A 21,307-nucleotide genomic window follows, 5' to 3' on the forward strand; every position below is an offset into this window, starting at 1 on the left:
TCCATGACTGCTCTAACCCTAGGATCCAATTACAAACAGTAATCAGACAGGGACTAGCAAATTGTAATCAGTTCCATCCAAAGACAAGCGTGAAACTGTAAGCAACAAAATAACTGATATAGGTTTTTGGCACCATTTTGTGATACTTTCTCAAACACAGTAAAAAGAACAATTTCTTGACTGCTCCAAGATGATGAAATGGAGCATGCTGTTTTAATAGCAGTGTATTTCCTTAGCCAAGGTCAATAACCCTTTCCACAACTCAAATTTCAATGTTGGATTTCAATTTTTTCCTGTCCATTACAATTCTTAACATTCTCCTTCAATGCATTGTCTTAAATCACCAGGTGTGGAGAGGTAACAAACCTTGTGCAATGAGGACACTGTTTGGAAAGAAGCACCTTTCTTGCGTTTCTTTTCTCCACCCTGGTCACCTAAGGAGGAAAAAAGAAGCATAAACCAATCTGTATCTCAGTAAGGGGTGCAAGTAGAGTGTGGAAAACAGACCGTTTAAATGGTGCTGCTCTATTTGATGAACAGGGTCTGATTGCTAAAATCTGATACAAGACGTTCTGCAAATGATGTGTGATACATCACACATTTGCAGCTCTCTGTCCATAGTTAGAAATTTTGTCAAAGACCACTGTATACTTTCTGGATTGCATTTGCATTTCAGATCTATACTGCATCGCTTCTTATGCAGAAAAGCCCATAAATATGAATATGGCAGAAAAATAGCTTTTAACAAAAGTAATTTGTAGTTCATTAAAAGCTTCATAGGGTGAGATGATGTAGAAAAAGAAAAACTTAAAGAAACATAATGCTTACACAAAATTTTTACTGCACATTGTACTGTAAAAAACCCTCATTCTCTTCTATGCAAGACACTGAACTTGTGCAAGTAAGAATTGTCTAGAATAGAGGAAAATAAATATTTTTAATTTTAGATATATTAACTTTGCATTACCTGAATTTTGCTTAAAGCTTTGGACTCAAAATCACTCAGATTCTCCCATGGAATGCTAGTTTCTGACAAGACCTTTACGGAATTTCACAGGTTCCTGACATGACCCAAAAATGTACAGCAGTTGCTGCAGCTTTCTAAGAAGTGGGCCATTAGATCATTCCCAGCAGATCTGTCATCATGTCACCTTTCAACATAAAAGGGGATGTGAAGAGTGCAGTGTGGTTGATGCAATTATCCACAGCCTTTCCCCCTTCAGAAAGTGACACTGCTGAGACTGGAAAAGGCTAATCTGGACAGGCTGTTCCTCTCTCCTGACACCAAAGAAACGCAAGGTAGTATTCAGACAGACAGGAATATCCACAGGCAAATAGGCAGTTAGTAACTTGCACAGATTTGCCTGTGGCAGAATGTTTGTTATTTCCATTCAGCTTCATTTCATTCTCATTACAAACTCTACAGCCTGCTTGCTTCCTTGGAAAGTGTCATGTGATTAATCACAAGAGCATCTCTTGAAATGAGGCTTCTAATAAACAGGCTATAAGTGATTGCAACTTCAGGACATAAGAGCTACATCTTTGTAATGAATACCAGTTATTTACTTAAGATAAATTTTCTGAATGTTTGCCAATTGTCTTCTCACAAATAAGGGTTCTATGTAAACAATAGAGATTAAATATGCCTTCAGACATACATTATTACATTGTACATTAGTACAATGTACATTGTCAAATAAAAAAACAGCAGCAAGCAAAAAGGAAGACATATTGGCAAAGCCTTCTACTGTGGCCGATGTGACATGGTGTTCCAGTACCTTCAGTGTGTACTTGCCACTAATCCAATAAAATATTCCCAAACTCTCTCTTAAACTTGGTATTTCTTGGTTTTTTTAGGGGGGCTAGCAAAGAGTACTACAGCATGAGAAACAAGAGCTGTTCTTTTTTGTTGGCGTTTATGTACACAGTCTTTTGTACAACACTTGGCCGAACACTTCCATGCTCAAACTCCCACTAGGCTGTTCACAACACGGCTCTCCTTGCCGCAGTCACTCAGAGGTACTATACATCCAGTCCAGCTGAGTTAATGGTCTCCTTCCTGGAACTGGCAAACTTCTACAGCTGCTGTGTATATCTAAACAATTAGTCACTGCCTCATCTAGCATTGAGGCAATTGCAGTTGAGAGAATTGCTTAGTTTCTGAAATTCTTTCCCAAGCACACATCCCAAAACCCAAAGAAAGCCCATGTGAGCTGGTTCTGCTTACCACTGTCAGCACCAACGTAGCTTTCAAACAAGCTTGCCAGGAGTTTGTTGGATGATTTCTGGAAAATGCCTACTACGGTTTCATTAAGCGGGTCCTTGTTCTTCTCAAGCCACCCGATGATGTTGTAGGGAACCTACAGCAAGGCATTGCAAACAAGCCAGAGGTTGCAAATGTTCCTCAGAGCAGCCAGCTCTTTGCAGGTTGGCTTGAGGCCAGTGACTTTTTGTGAAGAGCTGTGCTCAGAGTAGTACCAGCTGCTGTAGAACCAGCAGTGGTTTTCATCATTTCCCCTCCAGTTCTCTGCTTCCAAATTCCCAAACCTCTCTTCCTAATAGTTAGCATGTGAATCCCACACATCCCTTCCAAACTATCTGGTCCCCACATCATCTCATGGATTCCATGTGGTTATCTGTGGAGATATCAAGTGGCATTGGTGTCCCAGGAACCCTATTAGAAAGTGCTGAAGTATAAATCACACAAATAATAATTTAACTGCAAAATAACATGCTACAATGGAATAATTAGAGTTTTCTTGTAGAATCTTAATGATTAACTCACATAACTAACTCTAGGACTTTGCCACAGCTCTGTTTGGTGGGAAAATATGTTCCATTATCAGTACCACAAGGGAATAGAAATTCTAATTATCTATGCTGAATGCATTAACCATTACAGATAAGTACCAAGATCAGCATTATTTCTTTTAATAATTACAAAATTAGCTTCATGCTCAATTATAATTTGAAATTAACAGCATCAGGTAAATTCCTGCTCTGCTATGCTGGGGCTTCTTATCAATTGTAGTTTGATTAAAAATTCCCATGACCCTCTCAAATTCTTTCTGCCTATCTGGTCTGAAAATAAAACTTCAAAAGTGGACAAGTTTTGGCTCAGGTATCACAGTACTGGATTATGTTCTCCTTCACCTCATCACCCTTGAACTTGTAAACTGAACCACCACATCAGGGCTAACCACACACTTCCTTTTGCTATTTTGACACGTTGGTCCTAAAATGAGTAAAAAGTGATATATTTCTTTTTTTTTTTTTAACCGTCCCTTGACTAAAAGCAGAAATTAGTTCATTTTTCCAGGAAACCGAGGTGAGAATTAGATGCTGCTGCTGTTTAATTACTAGTCTTACTTGGATTGGAGGAAAAGTAATAAAGGCAAAGCAAGGCATACTTCCAGCAAAAGCACTATTAGCCCTCCTTGGTTTATTTCATTCTATTTGTGCATCTAAGGAGCAGATGTCCTGGAGTCTGGTGGCATCTTACTCTGCTGCAGCACTTGTGGAGAGAGAGTAGATATTTGCTTTTACTCCTCACTTTTCTTCCCCTCTTCATCCTTTCCACCCTCCCTTGTTGTTCGCTACAGCCAAATCACACCTGGAAGACCTCTGATACAAAGTCTACCTGCCAGCAGAGGAACTTACTGCACCAGCATAATGAAGGAGTTCAAAGTGAGCTTCATATTTCCTTTTCTTATCAGGCCTGGGCTTCTGTAAGTTGGGTGACTTGCCAAGATGGTTGTCATAGAGTTTGGATTTGAATGTCATATCCGTAGCTTTTGGGAACATGCACTCCTCTTCAAGGATAGACAGGATTCCCAGTGGCTGTGGATTTAAGAGCATCTTTGTTGGGAAATATTTAGGCTACTTGGTTTCAGTGGGTGTGCAGCCTGTAAGTTTTATCTGATGGAATTTTACGCCTACAAAATTTCTTCTCAACCTGAGGAGGAAGACTTTGACTATTCTGTTAAAACAGTAACCACCCCGTTGCCTATTCAGAATGTCACCTTTGACTATTCAGTATGTCACTTCTGCCTTAGGAGGCTTTACAATGACTTCCAGAAGGAGTTTGATTTATCTTTCAGGGCAGCTGGACCAACTAGCATTTTAACATTCATGTCTGAGGAAGAGATGAACGAACCTCATAGCACTGGGCAGACTGGTTTTGAGGGATTAGGATCATGCACAGATATCCTGCCCTTGGACAAGAAAGTGATCAGACAGAAGACTAGTTATTAATCAGACTTTCTGCTTCTGCTGTAACGAATGTCCTGCTTATGCAAGATGCAAAATTTCGTATTTCCTCATACATCAGCAGGGTTAGATGCTGTGCCATAAAACATGGAAGAAGGAGAGATACAAAGAGAGGTTATACAGCAGGGGACAGCTGTCCCCACCAGGAGCACATTATACTCCCAAAGAAGGGAAAAGGAAAGGAATATCCCATGCTGAGGAAGTGGTGAGAGGTTTCTTTCCTTTTCAGGGTAGAAAGAACACCAAAGACTTTGCACATCAGCATGTAATGTGAGAAAGAGGAGCCTCACAGGAGATGTACAGGGCATAAGACTGAAACATTGCATTTGCCCTGAAAAGCTGACGGGTTTGATGTTAAACATATGTGGTACAGACCAAATGGAGGAACAGCAGGGACAGAAAAAGATAAAAAGTGCAAACCAGGGAAGATGATACAGCCATACAAATTACCAGTTACAGCTTGTTGGCTGCTGTTGGCTTTGTTAGGCAGAATTCCAAAGGCAAAGCTGAGTAGCCAAAAATACTGACTTGCCTTTGATTCTGTATTGCAGGTAGAAAGGCAAGGAACTTGTCATGGTGTTTATCCTACTCTGTTCACTGGGCCATGAGGACACACCCAAGGGAGCATCATGAATAAAACCAGTTCTGTGAATACTCCTTGGCATGTACATACCTTCTCAATTAGATCAATGCAGGCCTGCAGGTCCATGCCAAAGTCAATGAATACCCAGTCAATGCCTTCCTTCTTATACTCTTCTTGCTCCAGGACAAACATGTGATGATTGAAAAACTGTTGCAGTTTCTCATTAGTGTAATTAATGCACAGCTGCTCAAAGCTGTTAAACTGCAGAAAGAGATAAAAAAGAAGCATTTGCATTGCAGTTAACTTGGTGGAACAGCAAGAAGGAAACTGTTTACAGCCCAAAGTATATGAGATGTTGTTCCCAGGAACTACTGGCATGTCCAGCCAAATGGTTTTTATATTTATTAATGGAAAAAAAACCCCATGTAAAATTAAACACATTATTTGCCTTATGGCTTTCTCAGCACTTTGCCTTCTGTTCATTTAGAAAAAGAAGCACCCAACCAAGAGCTATCTGTTGGCATCTTTTATGTCCTTCCACCCAGTCCTCACACATTAATACTCACATCAAAGATTTCAAACCCAGCAATATCCAGGACTCCAATGAAGAACTGTCTTGGCAGCTTAGTGTCCAAGGTCTTGTTGATACGGACCACCAGCCATTTGAACATTCGGTCGTACACTGCCTTAGATAAGGCCCCAACAGCATACAGAACCTAAAATATATGTTTTAGGATACTGCAGTGTGAAACAAAATTCACTGTGGAACACAAAGATTTTGGTGCAGTAGACTATTTCAATATCTGTTTACAGTTTAAATGAATTTTCCCAATGGTCTGTATAATCACCAAGGCATAGTTAATACAGCAGTCTCTCCTATTATCTCTGCTGAACTTCCTTCAAATCATTGCTAAATATATGGACGTTTACTAACACATATGTAAAGTGCTCACGAAGTACATCTTGGGAAACAGCTGGACAGCAAGTTCCAAATGTTTTAATCCATTATATTTCTGTGGAAGTAAGGTAGCAGATGTCCAGAGCTACTGCCAGAGCAGGGTGGAGGTTTATGCTCAAGTTGTTCATTGACATTTCCTTCTAATTTTTGAGGGATGCTATTAAATGAACAGCCAATAGGAAAAGTCTGTCTTAAGTCTCTTCTTTAGCCTGTGCCCATCTGCATCATTAGGATACACCTCTTTCTAGTGGATTTTGAGTTTCTGAGCCTGTACCACAGGCCATCTTCAAACAGCAACTTTTATTGGAACCAAAACACTGCAGCATTTTCTACAATATTGCTACAGCTGGAGCATAGCAACCCAAAGACTCTTTTTCCCTTAAATGAGGAGATAACTTTAAGTGGATATTGCCTTTAGCTGATTGAGGTCACACAGAGATTAAAATTACATGAATAATGAATGAGTGATGAGTGAATAAATAATCCATGGCTCAAATCTTCTAGGTAACTATTCTCATCCAGAATTAGCTATCAGTCCCCATGTGGTTTTACTGCACCTGGTTTCCTGGAGTGGCTGCTACTAACACATCAGAAAAACAATTCTATCTGAGGAAGTGCTGGCCAATATTCCTTTGTCAGTCTCCTCCTCAGTTTCCCTCAATTTCACCATGTATTTCACCAAGTTTGGGGATACAAAATGAGAACAGGTACTAGAGGCTCATGTTAATATCTCTAACAGCTGTCTGTCTCTCTGAGATGTTACAGACAAATCCTCAAGGCTTGCACGACACATATCCAAATGTCCTGAAAGTGTCTCCTTACCTGTTCAACACTTTGACCTTTGGTCACATACTCGTTGCCAACTTTCACTCTAGGGTGCAGCAAACCCTTAATCAAATCAGAGGAGTTGATTCCCATCAGGTAGGCAGCTTTGTCAGCACCTGGTCAGGAGAAACAAGGTTTCCATTGGCTTTAAACGTCTACATGGAAACGTGACCCGCTTAAAAAAAAAAAAAAAAAAAAAAAAAAAAAAAAAAAAGTACATTCACTTCAAAAGACAAATTGGATAAAGGCCTTGGTCTCTTAATGATTTGTGTTAGGTATGCCTGTACTGTCATGGGAGGTCATTGGCTACTTTATACCCCAGTTGCTGCAAGAATCTCACTTAATAAACTCCTCAAGTTTAGGGAAAAGAACATATCTCCACATGAGTTATAGCCAGTTTCGGGTGCAAGAGAAAATAAAACAAGCAGGACCTGATATCATGAAAGAAAAAGTTAAGGCAGCAGGATTTCACAACCATTTTGAGCAAATGGTCTCAAAGATGGAATTTGATCCCGTTTGACTGTGTCTGTTCATCTCCTGCTGAGTAAGGTTATCCACCACTGAAAAGCCTGTTACAAATACAGCACTCTTGGCTGATCAGGAGCTACAGTGTGCAAGAACAAAGCAAACAGGCTGCTGCCTCCTCTGCACAGTGCCTGGTACATGCCAGACTTTTGAAGCTGAGGAGTAATTTTAGGTGTTATTCTTACTTTCAGTGCCATCAGCCTCTGCCTGCTCTTCTCGGGGTCTTTGCTTGAATTTCATATTCCCAAAGTGCATGATGGCACCTGTGAGCTTGTAGGAACCAGTCTTCTCATCGGGCACAAATCCCAAGATGTCCATGGCTTGCTGTGAAAAGGAAATACAGGTATGTTGTCACTTCCCTGCTCAAAAGCAGTGGTGCTTGCAGCCCCACAATCTACCTTTGCATGGCAGATATTACTATCCTGCCAAGGGGTGTTCTCACCCAAAGCAGCCATTGGAACACCCTGAAGACCCGGAAGTGGCAGGGGAGCCAAGGGAGAGCTCTCTTCATCTGGCATTTTATATATAAAAATTATAAAAGGTGACATTACATGGAGCAAGGCCAGATACAAAAGCATAACAGTTTAAGGCCTTGTGCATTCACAGTCTAAATGATGTTAAGACCCAATTCTTAGCTTTTCCTTTAGTCCAGTAGTTTCAGGGACAGAAGTTAGGCTCCTCCTAGCAGTCTTCCTCTCCTGATCGAGGAAACCCAAAGTCAAATCCATACAGACTTACATCTGTTGCCAACAATTCTTCTCCATCATCCAAGTTGTCCACAGTAACTACTCCTTGTGAGCAGAAGTGGTAGTCATATGGGTTGGTAGAGATCAGGAGCATGTCTGTAAAAGAACTGCCAAGGTCAAAACTGCTATCCATTCAGGTTAGCCTCAAAAATGGAGGTGGAAAAATCAGCTGTAACCTACATTTGTCTCTGCACTACTCAGTTGTTTTGTTGTTTTTATTTTAATAACTGCAGGGCAGAAACCAGCTCTCTTATTCTACTATGTTCATCTGAAGATGTAGAGAAAGTGTGAATAAAAAGAATATGGAAATACTGCATATTAACATCTACTGTGCATACACGTCTATTGAGCTTGCACTGCAGTATATTGAGTTCATCATTTCCTGTATAGTCCTACTTTCTGCCTCGCATGCTTTTAGGATTTTAGAAAGAAAATAGAAAGGAGAAAAATAGATTTTAGTATGATCCAAGACAGGGAGTATGGGCATGGCTCCCCTTTTTTATAACAGACTCAGAGAATAGTGACTTCCAGCACTCTTTGCAGAGGACACTTGGTTTTTGATAAACAGAAGTCAGAATATGGCTTGCTCCATTGTCATTCCTTCATATCAAAACCCAAAAAAGCAGAGTTATTTTCTACAAAGCTAGCTGGCTCTAAAAGTACAGGCAGAGTCCTTTTTCCTTGAACCAACTGAAAGTTTCACCCACATTCACCAGACCGAGGTTTGGTCTAGATTTCAATCTTTTATATGCAGACACACATCCCTATATATCTAAATATGTATGTATGTAAATACATGGCTATCAATGTATGTTTGTATGAAATCTTATTATCTATAAGCCTGTCTTACTTTGCTATGTAGTCACTCTGATATATATTACTTTATCTATAGTTATGTTCATCCATACTTATTTATATTTATACTTATCCATATTTGGATGTGGATGTGTTTATATAGAAGCACATACATTTCTCCTCTACAAACTACAAGCCCCTGTTGGTTTCAGCCTCTTCAAGAGCCTGCAGACATGTTCCTGCTGGCCAGAAAGGCGTGTGCTGTTGTGGAGCACACAGAGAGTTTGTGAGAAACAGAGCATTTTCCCAGCACAGGGATTCTCACAGGAATCTCATTGTAAGGCTTCCTTGAAATCTTTTCTGTAATTGTCATTAATTAGGCCATGTAAAGCTTAGGGTGTTAGGGACTTGACCACGCACTGTCAGGATAATAAGACTTCAAAAGAGATTATGATTGCTCTGGCTTAGTGGGAGTTTAGAAGAGCAATAAAGTGACTCTCCAACATAGCTCAGAAAATGTGTTCCTTCAGAGCACAAACTGAAGTCAGCAAAGCACATCACTTAAATAACTAGCGAAGGTTTCATTCAAAGCCTCGTGGCCCCTCTCTGCCCGCAGGTCTGTAGGACCACACAGAGCCAGGGGAAGCTTGAAAGGGGTAATCACCACATCATCAGCAGCAGGCAGCTTTGAATACTCTCTCCTGCTACACAACATGCTGGGATGTCAGTTTTGTCACTTGGGGCAGAAAGAAGAAACTAGCTTTTCTTCATGGACCTATAAGCAAATCTTCTCATATGTGAAAATCTGGATAATTAAAGTTTTATCACCACAAATGCTTTGGAGGCATAGCATTTTCCAGATGTTTTGAGACCTTGGATTACACAAACTCAGTATGACAGTTTTTGGCATAATAGTGCTATGTTTTAAAAGTCCTGCCTGAGTCTTGCTCCCACTAGATTAATCTGTAATATGAGAAAAATGGTCTCTGCTGCTGCCACTGGAACAACAGCTCTAAAAGACTGTATTTGACAATGGAAGTTCAGTTTCATCAAGTGGAAGCATAAAGGCCTTTCTGCACATGGGTTTGCCCCCTAACCCCTTATGCACTGTCTATTCAGTTTTAGGTTCTTAAAAGCTGTGGATCCACATAATGCTTACCTAGTAACTCTGGCTTCTTTCCTGACAGGATTTGGTAGAAGATGTGATAGTCTCTTTCACCAGGTTGCTGGAAAATCACTCGGGATTTCTCTAATAAATCTAGTCGCATAAAGAAAAATTCAGTGAGAAAGGATCTCGCAGCTTTCAGATGAGCAATTGTATTTTTTAAAAGGAGAGAGTTTGCTGCTTACAAATCTCAATATCAGCAGATGACAGCTTGCCTGTAGTTCCAAAATGGATTCGGATAAATTTACCCTAATTCACACAGAAGAATATTCTAATTAGTGCATATAGTATACACAGAGGGAAACAAAGAACACAGCTTGAAGGCAATCATTTGGCCCAAAGAATCAATTTATACAAACTCCTTGGCTCTGCACAGGCATATTTTCAATGAAAAATTTCAAACAATGATATTACTGTCTTCCAAGCCTAAGTCTGTACATAGAGCTATGTAATCTGCTTGTGGAGAAAGGATAACAGTGTACTTATCTGCCAGGCTAAGATATGGCAAAGCACATGGCTTCCAGTTGCATGATGCAGGTTTACTGTAATGCAGGACTCAGAGCATTAAGCCTGGGCTTAAGACACGTAGGCTCCTTTTTTGGCTTCTCCTCATCTGCAGTCCTAAGTTACATGCACCCACTTATGTCAGAAGAGGGCTGTGATTTTACACAGCTTCGCCCATTAAATTTACATATCCATCTCTCCCAATTCATAAAAAATTAGTAGTTTTCATTTAGTCTCTCGTATTCAAACACATGAAGTTTAAAAATAATTAATTTCCGTTCCAGCTGACAAGCTCCTTATACAACTGTGTAGCGTCACAGATCCTTACAACCTCTGGTCCTCTCCACCCCTTCCAATTTAATTTTTAACAGGATTTTTTAGGGAAGCATGGGCTCCAAACTCAGGCTTGTCATCCTCATGCCACTCCTGTCGGATCTCCCAGACAATGTCAACCGAACGTGGCAGAGGCAGAGATCCCAAGAGGATTGCACTCCTGCAAACCCAATGGGAAAGGAGGAGAGCCCCAAGGCGATGGCAGCACGGAGGGACAAGCAGGGACAGCTTCCTGAGCCAAAAAGTAAATGTAGTGGCTCAAGGGTAGGAGTACTGCTGCAGGGTGGGTCTGCACAGGGGAGGATGTGGAAGGGAACAGGGACTGTGGTGTACTTCCAACACTTAGTGGGAATGTATAGCTGCTATTTGAAGGGTGAAGGACAGGCCAGTGGAAAAAGGGGTAGTAAAATACTGCAGAGGCAGACCTACACTGCTGTTCAAAGGGCTTCCTAAAACTGGGCTTTGCTTGTCTTCTGTCCATTTCAAACAGTTTAAACAGATTAAACAATTAGTCAAGCTTGATCTTTTTTTGTTTCTCTTCAAGTTTTTGTTAGATCCTACTATGTTATTTTTCCACTCTGTGGAAATCAAATAATTTTAGTGGGCAAAATGCAGTCGCTGAAGGGATTATGACATAGGTGTTATTAACCGGCCATTATTGAATAAGACATCACTAGATTATGCTGCAGACTTACAAAACGTGAGGAATTGTCATTTCTCAGGGTTTTGGCATTTCCAAAAGCTTCCAGGGCTGGGTTTGCTTGAATGATTTGATCCTCCAAGGTTCCCTAGAAATCAAGGTTGAAATACTGTTGAGAAACCTACAAGCCACAGACTCAGCTGTCAGCTCTAGCTCAGCCATGCATTCACTTACAGAGTGGAGCCTCTGTAGCAAAGTGATTTATTAAGCTTCACCCCAGGGGTGGCACAGTGTGAATGGCAGAACATAGAGACCATCAGTCAATTATGAGCGCTTAAAAGGCACCCAACGTTCTGCTGCTCCCTACTGTTTCTAGATTTATATCTTGTGCCATCTGCATGAGAAAGAAATCACCAGGAACGTGTGTAGTAGAGGGGCTACTGAATTCAGTGACAAGCACTGATTTAAAAGCACTCGGAGCTTGTAACATTTGGGATTTTTGGAGATGAGAAAAGCTTTAACTGTTTCTTGCAAAGAGTTCAGTTTGGCAAGTGAATGACTTTTCCTGCTGGGGCTCCTGGGATCATTCATCATTCACCTGGGAAACACACAAAGCGAGATGCTGAGACTCGTGGCGATCTGACAGAGCCCAGCATCAATTCTGCGAGGCAAAAATAAAATAGCAGAGCTGATGACTTACCCCAGTTTTGGTAGCTGGCTGTTTAAAAAACAGGAACACAATGGAGATAAAAAAGAGAGAGAATATGAATAGAGAGAATATGAATACCAACACAGAGAACAATACTAAATATAACAATTAGCAAGACTAGCTGTCTCGTGGGCACCAGCACACCAGCAGAGCTTTTTGAAGCCTTCAAAAAGCATGTGTGGCTGTTACTTTGCATTCACCATACATCACAATGGTGCAAAAACAGATATTGCAGCTGGAAGATGCTTCATGAAGTTTATCAGTCCAGGCTGCATTTCAATTTCATTACCATCACCCTTTCCCCCCACTAAATTATCCTTAAGTTCAGGCACAGCACAATCTTATTGCCTAGAACTTGTCTGTTTGCATTTACACTCTTTTATTCTTGCCACCTAGCCGCAGTGTCTTTTCTCTGTTCACTTAGTTGGTGTTTTGCTCTATCATAGGACATCTCCAGAGCAAAACCAGGTAGATTTCTGCAGTGGAAGTTCAAACCATAAGCTCGGGGTAGGAGCACTGTTGTTGCACGAGCACAGCAGGTTTTAGACACCATGATGAGCACCAGCCTCATTGCATGCAGGAAGCTGGCTCTGGTCAACTCAACCATTTGTTAAGAAAGCCTTACAGCCCTCAGGAGAAAGTATGTTAGAGTTTGATGACTTGAGCTCTGCGCACAGACTTGAAGCATGGCTGAAATTTTGGCCTTATAAATACAGATATGGGAATCAGTTAATTCACCACAAAAGTGCACTGAACCCTTCAAGTGCAATGAAGCTGATAGCAAATAAGCTCATAGCAACGCAAAGTAAAAAGCAGCATGAATACAGCATTCACTTTTAGCCTTAGAGAGCACTTATAAGCAGAACAGCACTTATCCAAACAGAAATACAGAAAAGCTGATTGAAAAAATATCTTTTGTCAAAACAATCCTTTTTTTGTTGACAAAAAAGCTTTCAGCGAAACAGACATTTTGATGAGAAGTTATAATCCTAGTCTCTTTGAAGACTATTTTCCATTTGAAAAAAAATTTCTTACTCTTTACAGTCTTCCCATCTTTTGACCAGTTTTAACATATTCAGAAGGATATTTAGCACACACAAAAACTGAAACTCCTGAGAGGAAAAAAAAAAAAAAAAAAAAAGTGGCAGCAACAAGCATCTGTCCAGAACCAGAGATGCTGTTTCTGCTCCATCTGGAGTGTGGTAAGTTCATGTGTGCCTTTCTCCCATCAGAACAGCCTGCCCTCAGTACTGCAGACTCATGAGGTTAGTTGTGCACAAGAGAGGAACCTTGAACTGAGTCAGCCACCAGCACTTACATTCTTTTTGCCAGTTTCACCCAGGGCTGCCACTGTGGCAAAGTACTGGATGACTCGTTTTGTGTTGACAGTCTTGCCAGCGCCGGATTCTCCGCTAGAGGAGCAGGGAAGAAAACAAACATTGCTCAAATAGCTGCAACTCATCCTTTTAAACCCTGTCCAGCCAGCTCCTCCCCTCAAGGCTGTTCTCAGACTCACTGACTCTGGTATCTGCAGCCTGTTGCTCAGCCATTTCCGTGGAAATACATCAAATTGACTGAATGAAGAGGTGCAGTCCTGTGACAGCAGTAACACGTTTTTCATACAACTGAGCTCAGCAGTCCCGTACAAACCCATGCTACACTGAGCTTCTTTTAGGGGCATGAAGTTCAATTACAAACATCCAGACTAACTCTCTGGGGTATGCACATATACAATTAATGAGCTACAAAAAGCAGAGGAAAGCTGCAGTAATTTGCCAGCATTACGCAAGGGCACCTGCAACTTTGCAGAGACACCCAAGTCTCCATCCTTTCATGCTTGCCAGTAAACATCATAACTCATCTTTTCTACCTTGGTCATCTCCCCCTCTTTTGATTCATCTACACAACCCTCTGAAGTATAACGTTCAGCAAGAGTAACCACACTGAACAGAAGGAGTCCTCTGTGTCCAAAGAGGACAGCCACAGAAAGGCTAATTCTGCAAGGAGCAGTTTTAATTGCCTGTTGAGTTGTTTTCATGCCTACATGGAATGTTCCTCAGATGGGGATCAGAAATGGGCAAGGCTCCATCAAACCTTTAGCTACTCCTTTCTCATGGAGGTCAAGTTAACCATCAGATGGCCAAATTGACAGTTACATGGTTCCAGGCAATTTAGCTGAGATTTTAAGAGTCAACTTGTTTTTCATCAGGTTATTTTTTTTTCTCGAAGTTTTTCACAGCAACAGAGTCTCAAATCAGTCAAAACAGAAGAACTTACGTGATCAGCATAGACTGATTCTCCCGATCTGTGAAGGGGGAGAAAAGAAAAAAGAGAGAGCAACTTAGTAGGGTGAACGAATCGCTTATTATAATTGCAAATGAGTACCAGAATCCGTCATGCAAGGACAGGACAGGATCACATGAAGCAAAGACAGAAAGATAAAAACTGTTATAATTTAGAATGATTTCCAGAAGTGCAGGTTCCAGCCCTGCCCTGAATCTTGCTCTTGTGTTTTGCTCAAATTGGTATTAAATACCTGTCAGTTGTACACATTCATCTGTGTCTGGGAAACTATAATAAAGAAAGTAATTTCCTGTTCTGAAAGCATTTATTCTTACTCCTGAGTTTGTCTTTGCTCATGTCTGACCTTTCTGCTCCCGCAATAGTAGACCAACCCAAGTAATTTTTCTCTTTTTTCACAGGCTGTCCCTCAAAATACGTGTGTATTCCTCTTCAGCTGGCCGTGCTGCTGGAACTAAGCAGCCTATTGTCCACGCCTAATTGCCTGATCAGAAACAAGCATTTATTAGAACACTCTGCAACCCTAATATATTATTAATCAAGTTCAGCAAACGCTAAATCGTGGCAGTTTCCCAAGTCATTGAGCCTAATATTCTCTTTTCTTTTTATAATTCCAGTCGTCATGGCAGGCTAGATACTGAGCAGCCTTATCTGATACAACAGTTGCAGCCACACACACATCGCCTCTGCCCGGTGCTTTTTGTCCTCTCACAGATAAGGCGCTTCTTCCTCTTATTAAAACCAAGCGTCAGCACGATGTGTTCCGGCCAAGCCTCGCTTGGATTTACCCTTCGGCCCCGCAGACCCGGTGGGAGCATATCGCTGCTGCCCTCTGCTGATAATAAACTCTTTTTTTCCCGGTAACGCGAGGGTCAGGGCGAGGACATTTCCCGGGGAAATGTGGACTTCGCTGCCCAGGGCCGGTGCCCGGAGCCAGGGCCGGTGCCCGGAGCCAGGGCCGCCGCTGGGCAGCGCCGCGGGGCGGGTTGGGGCCGGTGCGTGCCCACAACACCGCCCGGGGCCGGCCTGCACGGGCCTCCGAAGGCAGCCTTGTCAGCGCCGTGACACGCAGCGAAAACCGAGCGCAGGGCTATTTTTGAGCTGGGGAAGGCACTGGCAGACCTTCGGGACCTGGCCCCATTTCTGTCGCGAACTGACGGCTTCGCTCAGCTCAGACAGCTCAATCTGTGCACCTGGCAGAGCAGAGGTGCCACAGGAACGGCCGGGCGGTTTAGAAACGAAACAAGTACGCGGATACACACACAAATATAAAATCATCACAGACTGCCAGGCCCCTGGTGCTTGAGGACTATTTTCACGTTTGCTACGTGCTGCAGAAGCCCTCGCACCCTTCCCTGTGGCCCGGTCACAGCAGCCCGGCGAGGCCAGGCCGGCGCGGGGCACTCACTGCGCAGCATGTCGTGGTACGCGTTGTCAGCGATGGAGAAGATGTGCGGAGGCGCCTCCGAGCGCCGCTTGCCTTTGTAGGCGGCCACAACCTCCGACTTGTAGACCGGCAACCACTTGTAGGGGTTTATGGTCACACAGAATAAACCGGAGTATGTCTAGGGAGTAACACAAAGCCAGGGTGAAAAAGCTCACTCAAGCAGTAAGGCAAAAAGTCTCGGTTAATCAAGCAGGATGTATTGCTAGCTGCTGATTTAGGCTTGAATTCTGACTTGAATTTCAGACTTTCTGAATTTTGGAAGCTACTGGTTTGCTAAGTGACTTCCTAATTGCAGTTCATAACAAAGCTACAGATATTGAACAGTTTTCAAAGGAGGAAAGTGGAAAAAGGTCAACCTGAAATGGAAACATTCCCTTCAGTAAAACAAAGGAACAGCAAATAGACTTGTGTCTGATTTTGTGCCTTGCTGCTCCATTGGTGAAAACAGACATTGCAATGGAAAGTTACAGCTTCCCATTTTTTAGGAGGAGAAACAACCTCCCATTATTAATTTTATGCAAGAACCTCAAGACAATTTCTGGTGGGCGTTCAAAGAGAAAACCACTTCATAGTGTTGGGCCCCAAAGCTGTGGAACCTTTTTCAGCTTTTGGAGACGCCAGATTGGTAAAAATCTCTTTATAGTTGTTCTCTGGATGATATACATCAGATCTCTGGGGCCTGGTCACTCTGAGAAAGAGTGAGTTTTGAGTTATAACCCCAGGCAAGTGGTGTCAGCTGGTAACTTTTCAAGTACTTAGCCCAGCTTGGGGCAGTATCTTCAAAGAAACCCAGTTATCGTATGGACACAATCACTATATGCACAGAGATTAATGAGCTCAATTAAGTTATAAAAGTTTCAGGTGAAATCCAGGTCCCTTCCCCTAAATATAGCATTAGGACATGCTCCTGAATGGCCTTGGCATGAATGCTCAGTCATGTTTTTAGAAAGAAAAAGAGTATACCCCTACCAGTAAATGGATTAAGGCAAGATGCCAGTTTAGTTGCCTAACTATACTAATCTGTAAACAAAGCTACGCTTTAGGCCCTACATGTCCATACAGGTATTATTAGAGAAACACAGAAAATGTTTGACAATCAGAATTTAAATGGGTAATGTTGGATTTGCTCTTCCGATTAATACCAAAAAACAGAGCTAGGATTGGCTGGAAAATCAATGGATTCCTTTGACTGATTTAAACCCCAGCTGAATGCAGCTAACTGAGAGCAAAACAAATCCCTATGGTTGGCATTGAAATGGATTAATATGGGAAGATGGAAAATAAACTGGTTCTCCTCAGCACCTTGATTTAAGAAAAATGTCACCCTCACCCCTTTCCTAGGCAAGCAAGCAAAACTAAGGACCCAGGCACCGTCTTCCTCATTCAGTTTTGTGTCTGTATTCAGCCAGCTCCAAGCAGCATCTTTCTTGAGGTGAAGAGCAAAACCCTCACTTTTGTGATTTATCAGAGTTGTAAAACGAACACAAAGAACCCAACATGTTCACACACTATATCAGCACTTGGAAAGCAGGCTGCTAGGTCTACCCGTGCAGTGGCCCTTACATAGATCATCCAGTTGCTGTAGCGCTTCCTCAGGTTGTACAGCACAGATGCCTCATTCAGGTGGGTCAGCATGGACATGTCCTCGATCATGTCGAATTTGGGAGGGTTCATTGTCTGCACGTCATCTTCTTTTACAGTCATGGTCTGGAAAGACAAACAAATGCAGCAACACTGGGAGACACTGGGATTCTCTGTTGCTTCATACACCTTATGGAAGAAAATACATTTTTCCCCCAGCAGAGGGAAGTTCTCCAGGTCAGTCCCTGCCTATGTGTGCTGTATTGTGTGTTTCCACAGGTATCAGAAGAATGGGGGAAGGCTAAGATGGTAAAAGGAAGAAGCATGATGCTATGGCTTTGAAAGAAGCCAAGAAATTTGGCTAGAAACTGGGTTTTTAGCTCTGGGGACCAGTCACAGCCCACCCCCAGCTGTGCGGTGGCTGATGCTCACCCACCCGTCACTGCATTGCTGGTTTTTCCTTGGTTTTTCGTGAGTTATCCTATCCTGAGTTGGCATCAGTTACTGAGGCTTCCCATTCACAGCCCATTTCATGAAACAGGCAACCAAGCTGAAACCAGGACAGTTCTGTAGCTCGCAGCTCTGGCCTTGTTAGTGAGAGATCAGACAAAAACACTTTTGTACCCTTCCATCTGTTGTCTGCACGGTCACTTTGCCTTCGCTGGATTCTGTAATTTCAGCTTCAACGTAAGCTTTCTTTTCATCAGGAACCCAACATTTCTTCTTCCCTGTGAAATTAAGAAGACTGAGGGTTCACAGCCTTGCATCCAACAGCAACACCATGCCTAGCTAAGTGAGGCTGCTGGATTGCTTTTTCTGTAGAAGTGACACAAAACCTCTGAGATTGCAGCAGATTGGCAGTGCTGGGAAGCTGCGTGATGAAGCAGAATGCATAGAGCTCCCAAATGTTGTCCTCCTTTGAAACTACTGTTCACCTTCCTCTAGATCCTTCTAGCACAAGGTGTCAAAATATTTCACTAATGCTGGCTAAGCCCCAGCCTCCATGGGAAATCCATAATCATTATCACCAGTGTGCAGATGGAGGGAGTGAGATCCAAGCCCAAATTAAGGCGTTTGCTAAAAAGTCACACAGAGAATTTCAAGCTGCTCAAGGAATCCAGCCCACATCATTTGACTGCCAGCCATCAGATTTAACCTTATTCCTTCACATTCTTCCGAGATTTGTGTTGAAAAATACCAATATCAATAACTCCCATTTAGTTATGTATGTGCCTTTTTAGAGTTTGGAGCAGCTGCACAAGACTTTAGGTCTTTAGTTACAGCAACTGTTGTGAATAGTGAAAGGCCCCAGTTATTGATGTATTCACACTTACTACTAAACCTCAGGGCTCATAGAAACCCATTTAATGAAAATAAATTATGGGAAACTAAAAGCTAACATCACATTATTATACATGCTGCCAAGAAAATAAGACATCTACTCAAGACACAGAAACATTAGTGTTGTTTTTCTCTAAAACTGACAGAGATGATTCCTCTTTTAGCAGAGCAGTACCAATACACCTTGCTTCCAAATCTAGATAAACACTTACTTGCCATAGATTATTTTTATTTTTTACTATCTGGGAGTTTTTAACAGCTTTGCAGAATAAAGGGACCCAAATTTGGTTGAACCAGCTCCCTCAACAGCAGCAGCACAGCAGTGACAACGAAGGCTTTGCATTCTGCTTTGTTCTGCGTTTCTTTGGCTACATTTGTAAGTAACCCTTGCCCCTCTTAACCGGCCCCTGGCAGCACAAAGGGTTGTGAGTCTGCAACTCACCATCGAAGGCGACAGTCTGAGCCATCATCAGCTCCTTCTCGCTCTTTCGGAGGTAGGGAGCAGCCTCCCCAAACTCTGACATATCGACCATCATCTTGGCAAGGGTTCAAGGTGGCACAGCTCACAGAGGAAAAAGAAAGGCACCCACTCTACCAGAGAAAGAGAGGAAAAAAACCAAAACAATTTTCTATTTTGTGAACAACATCAGGCAATATAAAGTGCTCAGCATGGTAGGTGGCTGATGAAAGGGATGATTAATGTTAGACACAAATGCCTAACACAGATTTGGGACTATACTACAGTCTTAGTTAAACCCTTCCTTGGCTCAGTTTATTAAAAGACATGTCTTGAATGGTTCTTAACCTCCGCATTGGTCACAGTTATCTCCATAGGAGGATTTTGTCTCTTTTTTGTGGCACAAATGGTGCTTAAGAGTAGGAGGATCCACTTGAAGCTGTATTTTTTAAAACCACTTAGCAGGGGCCTCTTCTGGCCCCTTTCAAAATCGCCTGGAGCAAAGGTGTGCTCTCCCGCAGGTCTCCCTGGGGCTGTGCCACTCAGCCGAGTCAAGCACCATCTCAGGCAGGCATTTTCTGGGAAACAAGGAGCAAGACTTCACTGCTGCAAAGCTGCAGGGATGTGTGCCCATACTCTCACTGCAAAAAGTCAGCAATGGAGCTGGAAACAGCTCTGCTCTCTGCACTTCTCTGGCTCAGGAATTGGCATGCCAATAAAAACAGGAGTAACACGGCTCCAGGAGGTCCTGTGCTGGTGCAGCTTCCCAGGTTGCTGCTCCCTCTGATTTCACCAGGCTGAGCATCCCCCTGCAGCAGAGCGTGGCTAAAGGCAAGCGTATCTGCAGAACTGGGGCAAGGGCTTCATGTTTTCAGATTGCTTTATCAGTCTAGCTTAATACCTACACTTCTTTTCACAAATGACAAGGGCACAATGTTTATGAGTCTTTTTGATGAAAGAGAGGGCAGGGGTCTGGGTCTCAGTGAGACTTATTTGCTGCGTTTGTACTGCCAAGTAATTAGTTTGTTTTGTACTCTCTAAAATGATCAAACAGATATGTCGGGATTTTTTGTTTTATTTAGGTTTGGGATTTTTTACAGAGACAGACATAAATACTTACACATACATAAACTACTCAGCCTGTTGTCCAGAGAATGTCTAAAAGAAATTCCACTGCTAAAAGATGTACACACCCAATTTTAGAATTTCAGTTGTTTTTTTTTTTTTTTAAGTCAGGACACCATTGGACTACTATTTAAAGCTGTATAGGTGACCTCGGGTTCCCTTATTGTATTTACTGTGCAATATCCAGGGCAGCTGGATAAATTTTCAAGACCCCTATCAAGACAGACACTGCAGTCTTTCAAAATTTTATTCAATTTATTTCTAACAAAATCCTGGTAGAGATAAGAACTCCTTGTCAACCAAGGCAGCTTTTTTTGCAACATGTTCCCCCTAGGGAATGTAAAGCCTTAAGACAGCAGAGTTGCCAAAGCGTTACATCCAGCCCTCTCCCACTGCTGCAGTAAAAGCTTGATACCGTCTGTCTTGTTGCTGTAGAGCAAAAATTTTCTTTCTCAGAACTAGCCTTAATTTTTTCTAGATTTTAAGCAATTTTTTAAACCTTAATATTTTTACGGATTAAACACCTACATAAGCACAAGTATTGCGAATTATTTTAACTTCTCTGAACTGACCAGAATTCCCAGCTGGAGACACAGCTCCATGGCAGAGCCTCTCTCTCTCTCTCTCTCTCTGTGTGTCTCAGCTCTAGTGGAGCAATGAAATTACATCAGTTCAGACATTTAAACAGAGCAGCATTAGAGCACATAAGTGTCATTTCACATTAAACGTGCAAATGCCAGAGGGGCCCCTCCAGTGTTAATCTCTAGGACCCAGGGCAGGTTCCCACCAGCCCTAGAATACACTAAAGTGCTCTGAATCACTTTTGTGCAACCTGGCTCCATTTGCAGACCTCCTAGGGACAGTTCCTCAGCTATCACCTCCTTATCTCTTCCTTCTTCTCCCTCATGTTCAGTGTGGACCACTGCAGCATGTTATGGTGTAAAGCAGCATTCTGGCTGGGAGAGAATCCCTTTTCCTTCAGCAGTGTGGCTGTTTGGAGTTA

The 21,307-nt window shown here is 42.3% G+C and overlaps 1 protein-coding gene across 2 annotated transcripts in view; it reads right to left on the reverse strand.

Moving 5' to 3' along the window:
• Nucleotides 1-19,255, reverse strand: part of MYH15 (myosin heavy chain 15) — a 43,752-nt gene extending 24,497 nt beyond the window's left edge. Inside the window, exons 1-18 of one of the 2 annotated variants that reach the window (XM_063393821.1) lie at nt 19,165-19,255; nt 18,006-18,109; nt 17,364-17,507; nt 15,762-15,918; nt 14,330-14,357; nt 13,361-13,464; nt 12,044-12,057; nt 11,399-11,491; nt 10,052-10,115; nt 9,861-9,959; nt 7,899-8,002; nt 7,346-7,484; nt 6,633-6,751; nt 5,419-5,568; nt 4,943-5,113; nt 3,661-3,840; nt 2,228-2,360; nt 367-434 (exon numbers count right to left, since the gene is read on the reverse strand). In XM_063393821.1, coding sequence (XP_063249891.1) covers nt 367-434; nt 2,228-2,360; nt 3,661-3,840; nt 4,943-5,113; nt 5,419-5,568; nt 6,633-6,751; nt 7,346-7,484; nt 7,899-8,002; nt 9,861-9,959; nt 10,052-10,115; nt 11,399-11,491; nt 12,044-12,057; nt 13,361-13,464; nt 14,330-14,357; nt 15,762-15,918; nt 17,364-17,507; nt 18,006-18,109; nt 19,165-19,255 — 1,962 coding nt within the window. Of the gene's footprint in view, nt 1-366; nt 435-2,227; nt 2,361-3,660; nt 3,841-4,942; nt 5,114-5,418; nt 5,569-6,632; nt 6,752-7,345; nt 7,485-7,898; nt 8,003-9,860; nt 9,960-10,051; nt 10,116-11,398; nt 11,492-12,043; nt 12,062-13,360; nt 13,465-14,329; nt 14,358-15,761; nt 15,919-17,363; nt 17,704-18,005; nt 18,110-19,164 lie in introns of those variants that run through there. The other variant, XM_063393822.1, reaches the window with a different exon arrangement.
• Between the last annotated feature and the right edge of the window lie 2,052 nt (nt 19,256-21,307).

The sequence above is a fragment of the Prinia subflava genome, chromosome 3 (genome assembly GCF_021018805.1).
Source record: "Prinia subflava isolate CZ2003 ecotype Zambia chromosome 3, Cam_Psub_1.2, whole genome shotgun sequence".
Classification (NCBI taxonomy): domain Eukaryota; kingdom Metazoa; phylum Chordata; class Aves; order Passeriformes; family Cisticolidae; genus Prinia; species Prinia subflava.